Genomic DNA, 18,998 nt, shown 5'->3' on the forward strand with positions numbered 1-18,998 from the left:
TCAATATTTTAGATATCAGAGAAATAGAGAGCCTCTAAGAAGACCAAAGGCTAAAAAATGGGGACATATAGCGGCGGAGGTACAGATCAGAGAGCAATAAACACTCGCTTCTGAGAGAAAATTAGTTCCAGAATTCCATGCGTATACTCAGCCGAACAACCGATCGAGCGTGATGCTAGAAATAGCATCTTTCTGACACGCAGGGAAACTTCCCTCTCCTGCACCCTTCCTAAGACGTTACTGGAGAATGGGTCTCACCAAAATGAGGAAATAACTAAAGACAGAAGGCACGGATGCAGAAAATTGAGGTGCAGGACAAAGTCATGCCAAGCACGATGGCGAAGGAAGTTTTAGCACATGTGCAGCAGGTCGTGAGCGTAACAAATCACAGACTCGGGGAGGAGGCACTGGGACTCCGGCTCTGATCACAGAAGGAGGCAAACACTGCCGCTTCAGCCAGACACCTGGAGATGAGCAACAGGCTTCCTTCCAGTCCAAGCCGGCTACGGGGGGGGGGGGGGGGGGGGTCCATCTGGAAAACCTGGAGTCAACGGAATGCCTCTGAGCTGCAAGGGAGGCTAGGAATTTGAGCTCTGAATTCTCAGTTGCAGAGGCAGAGCTCTGACATGTGGGCATGTCCCCAAACACAGAAAGGCTCTTCAAAAGATAATGGGCATCTATGGCAGGAGAGAGGCTCCGGGAGTCTAAGTGATAGGCCCCCTCATTGAGACGAAACTGCACTGTTATATCAGGAGAGGAGGATAAGCTGGTGATCTGTTTTTCAAAAGTAAAACTATGAGGCAGTTATCAACTCTAGAACAACACGAAATTGTATCTACCGGAAATTACCCACCGCTATTAAAGTCTCCACTACAGACGGTAATTTCATTCAATCCTGTTAGTGGAAACACAGAATATGGACTTACTCTTAATTTATGATCTAACAGGACAAGAGAGGAAAGGGAACTGCGCGGCAGGGCAGCGTGAAGAGTTAACTTTCACACAGGGGAGCCAACGGAGTCCAAGTTCAAAAACTGAGGACTAGCCACATAATCATGTCATTTAGAAATACGGATTCAAGTGCCGGGATAACCCACTAAGAGTTGAAAGCAAATGCTTCGAGGGAACAGAATTCATGGACCAGGAGAGATGAAGTTCAACTTGGTATTTTTCACAAGAAGCCCTGTAAAACCATTTCCAAACCGCGTGCGCACTTGAAGAAGCGTTGTTTACTTTTCTGAGTACGTGCTGTCTCCAGCAGACCGGGCCTCGCAGTGGCAAGTCCTCCGGGTGGGGTGAGGGTCCCACCGCAGACCCCCTTCGACACCGCTCACCTGCAGCCAAATGTCCAACCACCACTAAATTTAAACCTGTGGCGTTTTCACAGCACACAATCTTTTTTGCACAATTTGAAATACAAAGAGGAAAGATCCTTCAGAATGAGTGACATAAAAACTCGTAAGAAGAGATGGTGGGGCCTGCCAGACGGACCCCTCGGCCCACACCCCACAGCCAAACTACGCAAGTAGAGCAGCAATGGCGACGGGAAAGTGTGCCGGTGGCGACACGGGCATCTTCTTACACAGGGTCTTCCAGCTAATCTGCTGGGTGTTGCAGCCACACGCTACCCACTAAGCGTGCGCCCCTGACAAAGCAATCAAAACATGGGTATGCACACTCAGTTTTCCCAAAGGCAAGTGAACCAACCACTAGTGTCCACTCGAGTTCGAGTTTCTTCCTCATTAGAATTAGAGTAATGTAATCAGCTTAACATGAAGTAAATCACCCTTCACCTCTTTACTGTCAAAAGAAACCATTTTACCTGATTCATGTGTGGCTTTGGACTTTCAAGTAACTAACTTTTAATAATCACACAATGCCGATCATGTATTAGCCATTACTGTAAGAACAAGGTAATGAATACTACTAAAACTGCTTCAAAGATGAAATAATGCAAGGGGAAAACAGGAAGGAAGAGAAAATCTTGAGCACATATAGTGAATTTAATAGGTCTGATTAACAGAAGCAAGAACATTATTAACTTTTCCTTTTTAAATTAAAAGATGTGTAGCAAACATATGCAACTTTGTATAAGAAAAGATGCCCTAAAATGTGTTATCAGGAGCAACAATAACAGATAAAACTGTCCATAATCAGAAAAAGTGGCAAGAGGTGTTTTTTTTTACATTCCCATTTATAAAAATAATAAAAGTCAACTAGTAAGTTCATTTAAGGAGGAAAATAATGTCCGAGGTTTTTATTCAAAATTTAACTTCTTTCTACATATTTCCATATCCTCATTCACCTCATTAAACACACCAGAATAAAAGTTCAGAGTGTTGACTGTACTGTCTGAATATGACTTTAGGTTTTGGCAGGTTCCTCTTTCTAAAGCAAACTCATGAGCCACGCAGGGCCCAACAGTGGATACCGTTCTTCAGGTGCAAACGTGCCTGCCACGCAGGGTGCGAGGTGTGAGGCCCGGCACGGCGCAGTCTCTGCGGGGGAAGACGATAAGCCTCACAGAAATCGCGGGCCCTTCCTAAAAGGCCCACTTACGAGAACAGCGTTTACGGACACGCTCCACTTCGGCTCCGCCGGACACATGATGAGACGGGTAACGTGCTCCATTCTGGAAGCCCAGCATGGAGAGACAGTTCCTCTTGAAAGTCAGGTAAGATTGAGGAGCCCTGCTGCTTTCTGACCTCACCCAAATGGGCAAAGATGAAAGAAATATTTGGAAGTGCGAGAAGAAAAAAAAGCTAGATTCTATGCTTGTGAAAATTTCTGTAAACCTTTAAAGCCTAATTGAACTGAGAAGCACCCCCGCTTTCTCCTCCCAGACCCAGGAAGCCCCTGCCCCAAGATTCAGGTCTGACGCCACTCGTTCCAGAAAGCCCGCCCCCCACGCCCTGTGGCTGGAGCATCCCCAGGGCACACGTCCAAGTCCTGTCTGCAGTGCTCGGCACACCATCTTCTAAGCACCCATCTACCGTATGTTGCCATGTATAATGCACACTTTTTTGCCCAAATTTTTGAAGGAGAAATAAGGATGCGCACTGTACACTGGTATAGTGATTACATTCCGTGGGTATAATAATCCCATACACGATGCACACAGAACATGGATGTGCATTATACAGGGCAAAACACAGAACCTGCGTGTGATTCCATGAGTGTACTCTGCAATACCCCACACTGTGTGAACCTTAATAACACTTTCTTAATTTAACAAACCAAAAGCCCTGGCTGGCGTGGCACAGTTGGTTAGAGTTAACATCCCGTAAATGGAAAGGTGACGGGTTTGAGTCCCGGTCAGGGCACAGGCCTGGGTTCTGATTCGGTCCAGGCCGGGGGCCGTGTAAAAGGCAACGATGGATGTTTCTCTTTCACACAGATGTTTCTCTCCCTCCCCTCTCTCTAAAATGAATAAGCACATCCTCAAGTGAGGATAAATAAATAAAATAAAATCACATCAAATCAAATGGATGTATGAGATACTGGTATTTACCTGAACCCAAAAGCCCAATTTTTAAAATTCAGTAGAGATCTGCTATAATTGGAATCAACCTGTATTCACACACACATTCCAAGAGCTCCCCTACTTTTCTCTTCCTACCCCACCCTGGGAAGTACCCCTTCACGTTGCCGTAACAGCAGGGTGAACATCGGTACCTGGCCACACTTCACACCATCAGCTGATCTCTTCGCAGAGCACCTTGGAACAAAGAGCTGGTCGCTGTCATCCCTGCATCCCCAGGGACCAGGACAGTCCAGAACACATGGCTGGCGTTCAATGTCCGAGTTAAACTAGAAGTGAGTAACCTCAACTCACAGTATAAACTGTTCTTCTTTAACGTGAATCACTTTCATATACTTTTACTTTAAAAGAAAGCTTCATATTTACTACCATAAATAGAAAACCAGTATTACTTACCATAAATAGAACATAATCACAAAAATAAATAATATGAACATACTGTAGAATGATTACACTCTAACTGGGTACAGACACCTGCCCGAGGCTGTAAGACTGAACCTATTCTTTAGAAAATGAGAGCACAGGAGGGGCCGAGAAGTGTTGGGATGGCGTTAAGAGCGCATCTCAGCTCACAGAAAAGACAAAGTGTGAGAGAATTCTCACCACATGATTCCAGTTTCTTTAACGGTCTTGCCTAGCCCCGGGAGGGCGTGGGGCTCGCACCGAGACACGCTGGGCGGGGTGGTCTCTAGCCCTGCACGACCCAAAGCAAGAACCGACTTCTCGCCCACTGTGCGGGTGATGAGCTCAGCCTCCCACCTGCTCCGTCTTCCCACTGGCACAGGTCTGGTGAGAACTACATGAGGAGACACACGGAAGGGGTTCAGTAGGATGCCCTGGCTCTTAGCAGAAGTCAGTACATACCACACCAACGTTAAATCCTGTAATTCTGATGTAAAATGGTACATCTACGGTGGAAACCGATTTGGCAGCTCCTTAGAGAAGAGTTCAACATTGGACTACCAAATGGCCTAGCAATTCCACCCCTAGGAATCCACCCGAAAAAACTGAAAACAGATATTCGAACAAATCCTCACCCCCATGTTGACAACACACAAACTCACAGGAGCTGAAGAAGAACCCCAAATGCCCATCACAGATGAAGGGACAGACAAACCGTGGTCTACCAGGACCACGGAGTAACGCTGAGCCGAAAACGAAGGTCTGAAGCACCAACACACGCTTGGAAACATTACGTTCAGTAAAGGAGGACAAACACAAAAGGTCATACAAGATCCCATTTCTCTGGAATGTCCAAAACGGACAAATCCACAGAGAAAAAAGGTGGACTGGTGGTTGCCAGGGGCTGCGGGGAGGAGGAGACAGGGAGCGAGCGACGCTTGCTGGGCACAGCGGCCTCACCCGGGACGGTGAAAACGACTCAGGACTAGACAGGGGAGACGGCTGCACGACACCGCGAAGGTACCAGATGTCGCCGAGCTGCACGTTTTATTTTTTTTTCTTTCTTAAACATCAGTGTGAGAGAGAAACATCAATTAGTTGCCTCTCGCATGCCCCCAACTGGGGACCTGGCCCGCAGCCTAAGCACGTACCCTGACTGAGAATCGAACCAGTGGCCTTTTCAGTTCACAGGCTGATGCTCAATCCACTGAGCCAGGCTAGCCACGGCTGCACACTCTAAAATGTTTGCTTTTATTATATTTCACCTCGATAAAAATAACTGCTCTGTTTCGAAGTGCAACAGACACAGTAACATTCCATTTTCAACTTAGTAAAGGTCACAGAGGACTTCCCACGAAGCTGATGCACAATGTCAAAATGAGGCCACCTTAATTATAATCAGCCTTATTATTGGAAAACTCAAGTGCATTCTGGCCTCAGTGATGAGATGCATCCAGTTTCACCAGAATCCTGCAGTTCAGTGACAGCAAGATCTGATGAACCTGGTTTAACCCCCTTGCCTCAGTTTCCTCATCTGCAAAGTAAGGACACAGCACCTGCTTCAGAAGGCCACTGTGAAGGCCGAGTTAACCCAGGCAGAAGAGGTAAAGCAGTGCCTGGCACAGCATAAACCCTCAATGAGCACTATTATTACTCATAAAATGGAGATAAACATTGGTAGAAGCGTGAAAGGACTGAGACATTCACGTGCGAGTTCCTAGTGTAGCTCCTGGAGCCACAGTTCCTGTTATGATCGTCACCCAGCGACAATCTCTCGTCTTTCACAAACGAGAAGACGGTGATGACGGTGATGAGGGTGCTGAGGCAGCACCTACACTGACGCACTGAATCCTGTAGTTTCGGAGAACTGAAGACGACCGAGCTGTCATCATCTTCAACTAGAGCACAGCACATGGCAATTTCTTCATATGATCTAAGTTGCATTTCTTTCTGCCCAGGTGTCACACTCATTACAGGTACAGCTGTGACCTCCACCTCCACAAACAAGCGGTGACGTGGCGTCACACCACGGCCCCGAGTCTGCCTGTGCTGCACCCCTGCTCACCGCGAGGCTTTCTGGGGGGGCTCCGGCCCCACGAGGCATGTGAAAATAATGCCTGCTAAGAAGAGTGGGTTTGACTTACCAGTTTCACTTACGGAGAACTAAAATGTCACATTTTTAAGGTTGTCTTCCCATTAATAAACACCGACTTTTACACAAGTCCAGGGTGAGTACGGATGTAAAACAGTTCCACACCAGAGGGCTTCAGGCCCATTTCACGGCCCCCAGCCTCCCCCACCAGGGCGGAGCTCCCCGCCGCCCCTCGGAAGGAATTCCCTCCCCTCCGGCGGTAAGCCCTCCGGAAACACATCTGTTTTCTATAACTGCCGTGCCAGCTGCCCGAGAAGTCCTCCTCGGGAAGCACCATCAGATGACCGGGACGAGGACGAAGACCAGAGCCAGCATCACACTTTGGCCGAATCCAATCCAGCTGCGATCTGGATTCTAGAACCTCTGCTCACCTCCCCTACTCAGTGTACCACACTCAACACGAGAGGATTCAGGGAACATTACCAGCCACGAAGGGAAGTGGCAACTGCCTCCAATTATTCCATAGGGTTAGGACCGGAGGGAAGGAACACAGGCCCCTAACACTCCACACAGAGTGAGATGAGCAGCAATACTCTCTCAGCAGAAATTCCTCAGGACGCTAAAAGCAGGGTGACAAGTAAGGCCAAGTGGCTGTCCACAGGCTTCCTACCGGATCAGAGGGGCGCCAGGCACTGGAGTTCGACTGGAAACGAAGAACGCGGTGGAGAAGAAGCCACCTCTCCACCAGAGCAGGTGGTGCACACGCCACTGGAACACTGGGACCTGGCTGCATGGGGTGCCACAGCCCACTGGCCAGCCCGCAGGGGCGCCCTCTCCCCTCCGATTGCTCGTGGGGGGCCGCATGCAGCTCTGCATGGACCACACCAGGGCCAGACCAAGTCCCTGTGGCCTGCAGCTTATGTACCCTAGGAGTGACCAGTGCCCCTCAGGTGGTGGGTGCTGTGGAGCAAATAAAATGGGGCAAGAGGCAGGCATGGGCGATTCTACTTGAGTCAGAGAAACCTAAAAGGAATGCGAGAGCCGGCTCTGCAAAACTCGGGGAGAGCCTGCCAGGCAGAAGGAAGCACACAAACGAAGGCCCCGGGAGGGGAGAACGTGGGGGGTGGAGGCAGGAGCGAGCCTGGGGACTGGGAGAGAGGTGGGAGGAGCAGGGCCACGCCCGCCTTCCACCCTTTGACAGGTGCACTTGGGCTGCTCTGCTGAAGCAGACTGTGGGGTGGCAAGAGTCAGGAGGCCACGGTGGTGGCCCAAAGGGGAGATGGTGGTCTGGGCCCCAGGGTCCAGCCAGGAGGTGAGACGCACTCAGATTCCGGATATACTTCAAAGGAAGAGGCCAGGGACTAGCAGACAGAAAGGCAGCAGGACAGAAGGGTGACTGTGAACTCTGGCTTATGCCAGCAACGGACGGAGCCGCCACTTACTGAAAAAGCAGGTGGAGAGGTACGGAAGAAAAGTTATTACCCAAGAAAAACTCTGGAACAATCAAGAATAATTCTGCGTCCTCTACAAAGATCTATAACCGAAAAGCCCTGCCTCCACATTCTAGAATTCAGAGCTTAATGTACAGCCCCCCTCGAAGCTGAGAGGCATTCGGATCACTGAAATTCTCAGGCGGGCCGACCACAGCTGACTTCGATTTGGACTCCGCCCGCTGCCCGCTGCTCACTGCCCAGTTTCCGAGGCCTCTGGCGGCAGCAGATGAGCCTCTGGTCCCTCTGCCTCGTGCTCCACTCTGAACGCTGTTACCCGGGCTGCATGTGGCAGTAAGTGGCCTGTGACACACCTGGGGTCACAGAGACAGAGCCCACGGTGTCACCAGGTCACCGCCAGAGACACCAGTGAGAAGGAGGGCGGTTCTCCCTGGTCACCCTGGAGACTTGGAAAGGAATGTGGTCTTTCCTTTTCTCTCCCAACTATGAAAATCGGGCCAACCACTGAGGAACAAGTTTCCTCATCTCCAAGACCCATGATGAACAGCGCAGGACTTACACGTAGGAAGTAGAGAAGGAAAATCTTGTACCTGCATGAAGCCCACAATACGGAGATCATCCAAAGACATAAAACGCTTAAAATATCCAGATTATTGGGATATCTGATAAGCTGATAATCTTATGGGAAACTTAATATAGTAATTGAAGGAAAAGAAGTCTCCTTTCTGTCTGATCTTTTCAGGGAGTAATTCTGAGGTCGTCCAGCCCACGGGCCAACGATTATTCTGACCCTTTCCTTCAGTTCTCTCCGGAAGCAGTGATGAGGCTGGGGATGAAGGCACAGGTGACCCTAATGTGTGGCACTGGGAAACTTTCTGAAGCAGCTCAGCTGGGAGTCCCCCCAACCTGCCACACGCGTCCCCACCTCCTCCCCGGGCCCGGCTGCTGCAGCCGCCCAGTGGGCTCTTCTCAGTCTCCAGACCAGAGAGTAAAACTGCATGACCTCAGCAACGACAGCTCTCTGCCTTTTAATTCTACATTCATTTTCTGCTGTTGACACTACTCTTACTCGTTATTTCTGAATGTCTGAAGATTTAGAGAACTTGACATGGACCTGTGACTAAACCTGAAGGGCCAAGTTCACTGGTTTGACAGTCTTTACAGTCTTTTTTTTTTTAAAGTACGTTCTCAATGATTCAATACCTATAAAGGGAGACTAATTTGGTTAATTCTTTGGACTACAGTCTATTTTCCAAGGTAAGGATACCTCTTCCTGGGGTAACCCCTGGCACTGCAGTTGATGACAAAATTTTGGTTAGGGGCTACGTGAGTAGGCAAGGCACGGTCCTGTCCCACGTGACCCACTGACCACTCTCAGGTCTCAGCCTTAGGGTCTCCAGGGAATGTCCAACACCTGGCTGGCCCCAGGGGGCAGCTCCACTTGAAGCCAAAGAAACCCAAACTGATCGAGCCCCCCACAGGCAGGGCCATCCACGAGGCCACTGAGAGAAGCAAGGGCGCTTCCTCCCTCCCCTCTCACACCCCTGGCGGTCTCCTCCCTTGTCTCCCCGGCTGCTGAACTGCTTTTCTAACTTCATTCACAACTACTGTTTACCCTGTAAAGTTACTTCTCAAAATGTTAAGGACAAATGGTCTCAATAAATGTGTTGCATACACAAATAAGCCTACTGCCATAAACAACTTTTTATCATAAAGAATTTAACTTTCATCCACTAACAAAACAGGAAAAAAGCTACCTTTACCCTTTAAAATACCTGTTTTAAAGTAAAAGAGAGAGAGCACGCCATCCAGCTCCCCTCCGTGGAAGTTAAAGGACAGAAAGCCACGGCGCAGAACGTGAACCCCAGGCCTCCTCTGTACTCAGAACCCCCTGTACACGCGGGACCCAGGGTCACACAGGACCCGCCTCTCCTCCAACTGCTGGGAAAGCAACGCAGTGTGAAACGAGGAAGTGATTACTGACCTCTCTTCGCTGCCTTTCGTGACTCCAAGAAGAGTCAGCATCTCAGTCTGAAGGTTCTCTACATCCTAAAAGGGCCAGACTCCATCCTCCATATCTGACATACATCAGGAGTTCAGAGAGAACTTTCACTTTAATACAGTCAAACGTTAGAAAATAAGGTACTGCACTAACTGCAACAACTTGCTCACCTTCAAAGAAGATACAGTTCTTCCCCTTTTAGAAACAATTTTAAAGAAACTGGGTCGGTAGTTATATTAACACAAACTGCCAGGCGTCAGTCCATACCTTTCGGAAGACTGTTATCTGAAATGACACGACTGTAGAATGTGAAAGTAAAATGGAAAGACACTGGCTCACTATTACCCTAAAGAAACATCCGAGCCAGGAGAGCCTGTAGTCCAACTCCTCCCGCTGATGGAGGAGCGGCAGGTCCAGACCCTCCACTGTCCCACAAGGGTCACGTATTAATCGGCAAAGACTGAGCAGTCCCAACTCCTGGTCCCGGGGGCTTTAGGGCAGAGGCAAGCTCCTGGCTCACTGGGAAGGGCCCAGAACGAGCTGCCAGGGTGCAACATGGTATCTAGCTGGGAACCTGCTCTCGGGTTCTGACCTACTGGTCCTGCTCTGGTGCCTGACTGCTCATCCCGGGTGCACAGTGGAGTCACCTGTGCAGCTCAGAAAAGGCAGCAGGGGCCGTTCCACTCGGGCGCCACTGACATGGGCATCCGTCCCTGGGGTGTGAAGCACCTTAGGAGGCTCTAACGCTGAGCAAAGCTTGATGACCACGGGCCTAAGAGATGCCACTTTGTCACTCGAACATTCAACTTATCTTCTGGGATTTCTGTTTGTTTTTCAAGGAGCACTGAGGGAATATAGTTGGTTGACTTCACTGCTATCAACTGTTAGCTTTACTTGAATTGTTTACATTTTAACATTAAATACCGTACTTCCCATTTCTTTGGTAAAAGCAAATAAATCAAATTTATTTAAAATATACTCAAAAAGCCCCAGCTGGTGTGGCTCATGGGTTGAGTACTGGCCTGGGAACCGAAAGGTCGCGGGTTCAATTCCCAGTCAGGGTGCATGCTGGGGGTGTAAGAGAGGTAACTAATCAATGTTTCTCTCCCACTCTTTCTCCTTCCTTTCCCCTCTCTCTGAAAATAACAAATAAAATCTTTCCAAAAAAAGAATTAAAAAAATACACTCAAGTAATTCTAGTGCTACCTAAAACATACTTGAGATTAACATCTCAAAAATAAAAGAAAAGCTTAACAGATATTTTAAATTGTAAGTCTCTATATGTAAAATACATAAATGAAAAAAATAGTATAAGCTGCCAGCAGAGAATAAGTACTGTACCCTGAATATAATTAGAATGTCTAAAACAATGTAAATGCTCATATAGATATAGATATACAGATATAAACTTCCTAATATAAAAGCACCTTTCCAAACTAAAACAGAAATTATCTCACATTTTCTTTTTTTTTTTAAGGTTAATTTTTAGGTAAAAGGCTAAAGATTTTAAACTTTTAGATTTAACTTGAAATGTGATCTCTTCTAATACACCTCTCCTGAGAATGTGGCACTGAATGCTTCAAAGTGTTTAAATCCAACTTAACATCTAGTTAAGTATTCCAGAAATTTAAATTTTAAGGAGCAAAAGAATTCCCGTATCTACAAACCTCTTCACAAACATTTTCTCGGTACTGAACTCCGTCTACAGGGAACTTTGGCATCAGAAGCAGGAGCATCTGCTGTCGACTTGGAAGCTGAAATGCGAGGTGTGAATGCATTTTGTTGGTAAACCATAAATACCTTCATGTTCCCTGATGAAGAACAACCGAGGAAATCAAGACAAAATGTGGCCAACAAAAGGCCATTATTTATACAAATCTGCATCTGCAGAAAGGACTCCAAACATTTCAGGTGCACAAGCAAAGCAGCTTGGCTCTAAGTCTCTTAGCGGAGAACATGCGTATGTAAAAACACTGTAAATTAACAGTGAATGAAACCTCACAGCATTCACTATTTTAATGGCCACGATGTTTATCGCCACTGTACTGATGTGTTAGGTGTATGTATATCTATACCCAGGTAACACATGTTTAATATGTTATCTACATACATATACAAACCTACCTCACTACACTTTGATGCTGCTGCCACACGAAGTTCTGTCTCGTGTTCATGTGTGCAAGTGAGCGCATGAGCGTGCGAGTACAGGTGGGCATCCTCAAGTGCAAGTGTGCGTGTACACACTCGAGTACAGGTGGGCATCTTCAAGTGAACATAAACTTTCAAGAAATGAACTCTGAGTGTAAGACAGACACTAGGTACCCATTCCTCTCTGTCATGTCGTCAAGCTTTCCCTTCTCATCCTGTCACACCCAACAATGCTCCTTAAAAACAGGACGCCCAAGCTCTCGTCGGAAAGAACAAAAATTAGGCTGTGACCATCAGGTCCCCACGGGGACTCAGGGACAGAGCCCGGACAAACACTTCCCGCCGACGGACCCCAAATTGGGGCCGTCCTCCCTGCCCACTCACCCTTACTCTGCAGAAACACTGTTCAAACTGGATGACAATGTAATTCCGATTATGAAAGTAACACGGGGGGATCCTAAAACTTGCCTCAATAACCCCCCCAAAAACATTATTTTAGCCAAACGATGGTAATGACTGTCTCCTTTTAGAAAAAGCTGCTGCCAAATTAGGTAGCTGCATTTAAAAAAGTATTTTGGATGTTAAGATGTCACCAAATAGAATGCTTATGTTCTGAAATAAATATTTTACATAAAATATAGCAAAATAGGCATATCCAAAGGGTGTAAAAGGTAAAGGCAAAGAAAAATACCTATTGATTCTTAAATGTTTCAAAAAGAAACTCATTTTTAAATTCCATTTTACTGAAAAGTTTTAAGTGAAGATATTACCTTATCAAAAATAACAAATTCCTATGTAATTACTATGCTAAATTACCAAATTACCATGCTATCTTTCAAAACAACAATTCTATTCCCTGTTCTTGTTGTTATAAAGGTCTTCACAATACAGATGTGTTTTTAAAAACTAAAAAGGTCCTCTTTTCCTTTGAACATCAGAAAAGCACCCATGAACTTCAGTCTCTCACATTGCCCCCTTTCCCTGATTTTGTACCAGCAGGCAACCGAGTATACAAACATCTGAAACAAGGTAAGGATAGTTAAAATATCAACCCAATAGCCCTAATAACTTAAGAAAAATCTCCGATTACAAATTCTGCTTGACACAAATAAATATACCTTTTGTTTCTGTAGCCTGGTTCTCCTGGGTGCTATTTCATCTAAGGCAAGCCACACAGGCCTATGCATACATTTATGATCACAAGAAACAAGAAAAATAAAACAAAACATTTGTTTCTCTGATCCAGGAAAGGATAACTAGCTGTCTGTTTTTAAAATAATCAAAACTAAGAGTCAGAACCTAGTACCCTTAAAAACTGTATGTCCTCCGTGCAGTTTCTCATGAGATGAAGTCTGCCAGCACCGTTCTTTCTGTTAACCATCCCCAGGTCAGAGTTCCAGGAGCCCAGAGGCGGAGCACTCCACAGAGGCACCACCAAACACTCACGTCCCCTGTGAGCTCCACAAAAACCCAAGGAGACTAGGTTTTAGGGCACCACTCAGAACTAATCTATTTAGCCGTGTATTTGCTAAACACGTTAGTGTGGGAGAATCAGCAAGTAAAAGACCACAAATCTAGTTCCATCCAGTTAACAAATACCAAAATGATGTACTATTATCATATCATGCTTCAAAGACCCAGTCACGAGTATATTTCAAAAGTAAAATTACCACCATACAAATCAAGAGTCGCCAGGTGAATCAGACCTGACACTTGAGTGGCCAGCTCCTCCTGCCTCTCTGAGACAAAAAGTAATAAGCAGTGATATCGCCCACGCTCAATGTCCTATAAGCACTGCAGTTCTTTCTAACAGAACTCATTTAAAATTCCTATCACGGGAGTGGAATGCCAGCCAGGAATCAAACTGCAACCCTGAGCCAAAGACAACTTACCACTCAGCTGGTAAGTGGGCAACTTAATTTACAAACTTGAATTCCTACATTTTAATCCTTTGCAGAAATAAATATATAAGCAGTATTAAATGAACTGGATTCAGCTCATTAGAGGTTCACAAACCAAACCAGAATTCTTTGGAGGCTGTCCAAAGCAAAATCATGCCTAGGTGGTGATGTCCACTCGGTGAAAGCTCAATGTCATCATCATCTTTCAACTCTGTCCCTGAAGAACATTAGCAGCCATGAGTACAGCAAGATTCAGACAATTACATCAGTATCAGGAGAAGATGAATACACGCAGCAGCCAATCAATGAGCCAGGACTTTGGGGACCAACCTGTAATCACCCAAAAGTCACAAACAAAGCAACTCACTGAAAATTCCTCACCAATGAACACAGACTGAAACTAACAAAATAAATACGTTCTAATGACCTTTCCCCAAATTTTGACTTCTTTTCTATGTCAAAGCCTGCACCTCACCGATCCCATGAACTTGCTGTGATACAAACTGTGTGTCCTGTCAAGTGTTACACACACTCGAACGGGCGTGCACAGTCAGGGCTCGCCTTTTCCATTTCAAAACAAAACGGCCTGTTTTTTAGGCTGTATTATAACTAATGAAAAGGTGAGAAACAGTGAAGGTTTTTTAGAACCGCCAGTTATGATGAACTTTAGCGAGTTGGACATTTCACAGCCGGGGACTCACTTCCTTCCAGGCATAGCATTCCCCTTTCATTATTAGAAAGATCTGTGTTTAGAATCAGGCATTTCTTTTGGTTGGCAGTAAAATACCTTATCTAAAGCTTTAATTAAAAACTTGCTGGAAAGAAAGGACTCACGGACATGGACAACTGTGGTGATTGCAGGGGTGGGGGGATGGGTGGAGCTGGAAGAGGGTGTGGGCGGAATGGCAAGCGAAAAAATACAATGAGATACGAAGAAAACATTTTTTAAAAATTTGCTGAAATACTTGGCAGGTAATCATCCATTTGTCCCTTCAAATAAATGCAATCTTTACTGGGTTGCACAAGCACATGAGAGCCACAGGGAGAGAATAAAGCCGCAAAGCCAAGAGCACAAGGCTACTCTTTAAGTATCTGTAATGTGTCCTCTACTTTCAGCCTTACATGTCTTGGGGAGAAAATAATGAAAAAATTCCTAGGTATTCACCTTCTCCCACTGTTTTAGAGTCCCACTTAGGGACTGCAAACTAAACCATGTCAAAAACTTCTAGGAAGACTTGAACGCATTCAGAGAAAAACGCACGGGGTGTTCAGCAGCGTACCAGGAATGCACCTGTTGAAACAACTTCCCAATTTCCCGTCAGGAAAACACAGCGGGGAGGGACGTGTGCACACGAGACCAGGCCAGCGTCTGCCCCTCTCCGCTGGACCTGCTATTTCTTACCACCTTTCTGCCCCTCCTCTCTTTCCCAAATGAAATCAGCTACTGGACACAGGGAGGGCGTCAGGAGCTGGCCGTCTGGGCCTACTTCCCCCCATCTAAGGGCAAGATAGCTTTAAAGTAAAAAAAAGGGAAAGAGAGGAAAATCGTAACTCTTACCTTACTTTTCAAACCTGTACAAATTATCTCCCTCTCACAATTAGCAGTCTCAATGAAAGATTTTTACTCTAGGTAGTACAATATTGCCAGAAGAAAGGAGTAATGTTGGAAAAATTAAGAGTACAATTAAGTCTGCAACTGACTGCTAGACTTCTGAGTAGCCAACTGTTCATACACAGGGGTGAGGACACTATGAAGGCCGTGGAAAGAACCAAGAGCAAGGCCTCTAAGCCCAACTTACTTCTCTCTCTCCCTACGACTGCCTGAAGGTAAAAACGTCACCAATACTCAGTCTCGAAAAGAACAGGCTGAAATGCAACTTCTCCGGGAGCATTCACTCCAAAGCCGGGCCGTACTCCGCGCCCAACATACCTGTCGCTCTCTGACCCACTTGAGAGAGGGCAGAAGTGCCAGCCGGTGCTTTCATTTCCACAGAGGGCTTCTGGTCCAACACCAGAAGAGGGAGAATTTCCCGAGAGACGCCCTGGGAAACCCTGGATGGGTTCCGGTGACACTGTGGACGCACCTCCGGGGAGGCAGCGGGCTGCCTGGGGCACCAGCCCGAGGCCCCCAGGGTTAAAGCCTTCTGGGGGTGCTAGTCACAAAACACCCTGACAAGTCACAATCCAATCTATCCTTTCCAAATTTCACGCTTCCTCAGGCCGGCGTAACAACGACATACCCTCCAGCGCCCAGGAGACTGTTAGGTTTGGTGCTGCCAGAAGGCAGATGGTCATTTAAGGGAACTCCAACTACTGGATTCTAGAGAAAAATACTGGGTCTTGAGAACAGGAAACATCTTTCTTGTTTAAAACAGAAAACATGATTCTAAGAAAACAGGGATGCATCAAGTCCTCTTGCATGAAATACAGAAATCTGTTTCAAAAGTGACAGGGGACCCTGACCAGTGTGGCTCAGCAGACTGTGTGCTGCACGCTGTACCGCAAAGCGGCAGGTGGCGGGTCTGATCCCCGGTCAGGGCACACGCCTGGGTTTTGGGTGAGGCCCCCGGCTGGGGCGCTGACCAGAGAGGCAACGGTACAAAGGGCAACAAACCGATGTTTCTCTCTCACATCAGTGTTTCCCTGTCTTTCTCCCTCCCCTGCCCCTCTCTCCAAAAATAAAATCTTTTTTAAAACAAGGTATAGGATAAATGTGTAAGACTTAAAAGCAAAATTAGTTGTTGGGAAATTAATGAACACTTTTCAGATTGGTGCTATCTTCATGAGAAAGACTTTTTTAAATAACTTAAAACTTTGCCTTAGGAAGTCTATGCACAGCTCCAAATCAGACACAGTCTGACGCCAGAAATGGTTAAAAGTCAAGTTCACTTTGAGGCTAAGATCTACACAATTTGCTGCAGAACGATGACAGCGTACATCTTTCAGATGCGGCTGGTTACACTGGTCTTCTACCAAACAGGCTTTTTGTTCACTTTGTTCTAAAAAGATCACCTTTCCTGCTTTAAAAGAAAGGGGAAAAAAATATATATACATGTGATTACTTGAAAAAACTCGTGAAACTTTTTTAAAAGCAGAAGATCAGTGAAACACCCCCTAATTCTCCCAACACTAACCTTAGGTGGACCATAAGAGACAAGACAAAGCTGTCACCAGAGACAGGAGGGGACAGAAGGGAGTAACAAGGAGCACAAACCTGCTGCTGTGGGTACTGCATTCCTCCCATGGCCCCCGGGGTCCGGCCTTGGACGCCCATAGGGTACCGCTGCGGGCCGGGGGCGCCGTAGGAACCTCCAGCGTACGGGCTGCTCTGCTGAGGCTGGGAATGAGGGTTGCTGCCCATCCCATACAACTGAGGCCTCTTCATCACCATGGGGTCCATGGGGCTGCCCTGTGGAGGAATACACGAAGGAGGCTTATTACGTCAGCATTCATTACGAAGGCAGAAAGTAAGTTTAGCGTGCGGACATGTACGTTAAAAACACAACTATCCTTCTGGAAACATTAACAACAAGGACCTGACAAATAAAACCCCAGAAAAACATGAAGAAAAATGCCTAGATGAATACAAGACATTTTATTTTTTACTTTTAGGAAGGTTTTAACAATGAAGAACAGTCCTGCGTAAAGAACACAAGAAAAGACTCTGCCTCCGAGGCAGGGAGCAAGCATCCGCTGAGCACGGGGAGTCTCGCTCAGCTCCTTTCGCCCCCGAGGAGTAAAGGCAACAAATACTGAGCGGTTAGGACACTTTCTGACTGCAAAGTATTCTTAGAACTACTTCATTTTAGACCTGAGTCTGCAAGTCCCTATCAAACATTAATGCATCTGAGTGCTGTTTAGAAAGTGAAAGATAGATTTTAAATAATACAGAATGTCTAGGGTGAAAACTTCCAAAGACTACTAGTGCCCATGAATGCATAAGCACCCAGACTATGAGTCACAAGCCACCTTCCCAATGTAAGTAAGGAACTTACCAAACATTACCAGTTCAAAACTAGACTTTAAGTTTTATTTTTGGCTTAGTGAGTCAGCCATGGGCCTCAGGTCCAAGGCCACTGGGGAGAGTCAGAACTGGAGCCCGGGCCTGGGCTTTCACTCCCCGGGTGCTTGAAAGGAGCAGTGCAGGGTGGGCCGGTCCCTCCACGCTGGCCACAAAGGCCTGCAGCACTCGTCGAACAGGTCAGTGGGTCCTTCCTTCCAAAACCATATGTTGCTCCCTACTGTGTGCCAGACTCTGTTCACACCAAGTTCACGGAAACTCTCAGGAAGGACTGAGGATTCGCAGGATAAATAGGAAGAAACCAGGTTCAAGGTGGGAAGGGGCAAGGCATGGAATACCACAAAGCGGAAGACATAGCATAAGGCACCGGCTCCAGGGAGATGACCTGCCTTGAGAGTGTGCGGAAACATAAGCAGTTTAGAGCCAAACGAAGCAGGAATTTGCAGAGAAGCCGCTGCTGCCGGCAGAAACCAGGACACATAAGGGTGAGCCGTACGTGCCGTTTTAAAGGCTTCACCCTGAGGGATGAAGGGAGCTGCAGTCAGATCCGCCTCTTGGGAGGCTGGCCTCTCAGGCGGCTTGGCTGGAGCCGGGGTGGGCAGCCGCAGGAGGCCGGTGAGCTGAGGTCCGCAGCTGGCAGCAGCGGTGGACCAAGCCAGCCCAGCCTCAAGTCACAGCATGGAAATGCAGCACCACTTGGAGACTGACTGATAAATGAGCAGAATCAAGGGTGGCTTCACTGACAGTCAGACACCGTCTGAGACAGAGCACACAGGGGCGGTAGAAGCCGATCAGCCCTCTGCCAGGAAGTGGGAGCCTTTGTATTCCACACGAGATTTGAGGTTCCCATCGGAAATCCAGTTGAAACTCTCCAGAAGGAAGAGGCAGAGTTTCCATCTGGGAGGCCAGGTGCGAGCCAGAACGATAACTAAGGAAGTCGGCACACAGAGGACAGGTGCCTCTGGAGGGCAGCAACCTCTTCTGTTTTACTCACTACTATGTATTCAGGACATAAGTCAGACAGTGCTCGTGGCCCACAGCAAATGTTTAATAAATACTGGGTGAATTAATGAACAGGAAACATGTAAAAACTTAAAATTTTATCCAGGAAGAATATGTGGAAAGAGAATAATGGGTGGAGGACTGTTCTTAAAAAAATATCACCATTTAAGGAAGAAGGAAAAAAAAAGAAGTCAGTCCACCAAGAGACCAAAAGAAGGGTCTGAAATGCAGTCAGACCTCCTGGGAAGTGCGGTGTTCTGCAGAGAAGACGGTCACGTGCAGCCCCGGTGTGCGGCAGGTGAGGGCTAGCAGCTGTTGCTGTACTGGAGGACTGGGAGGTCGCTCCCAACCCTGGCCAGGGCAGCCTCCTGGCAGAGAAGAGGGGAGAGATAGGAACTGGGGTGCCAGGGCTGCAGCCCAGTTGAGGGGGTGAGAAGA

At 47.1% G+C, this 18,998-nt stretch overlaps 1 protein-coding gene across 11 annotated transcripts in view; it reads right to left on the reverse strand.

The window, feature by feature from the left end:
* The window catches only part of ARID1B (AT-rich interaction domain 1B), a 396,315-nt gene that overhangs the window by 328,796 nt on the left and 48,521 nt on the right, over positions 1–18,998 (reverse strand). For 10 of the 11 annotated variants that reach the window (XM_053668769.1, XM_037126070.2, XM_037126073.2 and 7 more), the window contains exon 2: positions 16,752–16,946. The exons of the other annotated variant lie outside the window; for it this stretch is intronic. In XM_053668769.1, coding sequence (XP_053524744.1) covers positions 16,752–16,946 — 195 coding nt within the window. The remainder of the gene's footprint in view (positions 1–16,751; positions 16,947–18,998) is intronic. 11 annotated transcript variants of the gene reach the window in all.

This window comes from Artibeus jamaicensis, unplaced genomic scaffold (assembly GCF_021234435.1).
Source record: "Artibeus jamaicensis isolate MK-2021 breed Jamaican fruit bat unplaced genomic scaffold, CSHL_Jam_final contig_497, whole genome shotgun sequence".
In the NCBI taxonomy this organism is placed as follows: domain Eukaryota; kingdom Metazoa; phylum Chordata; class Mammalia; order Chiroptera; family Phyllostomidae; genus Artibeus; species Artibeus jamaicensis.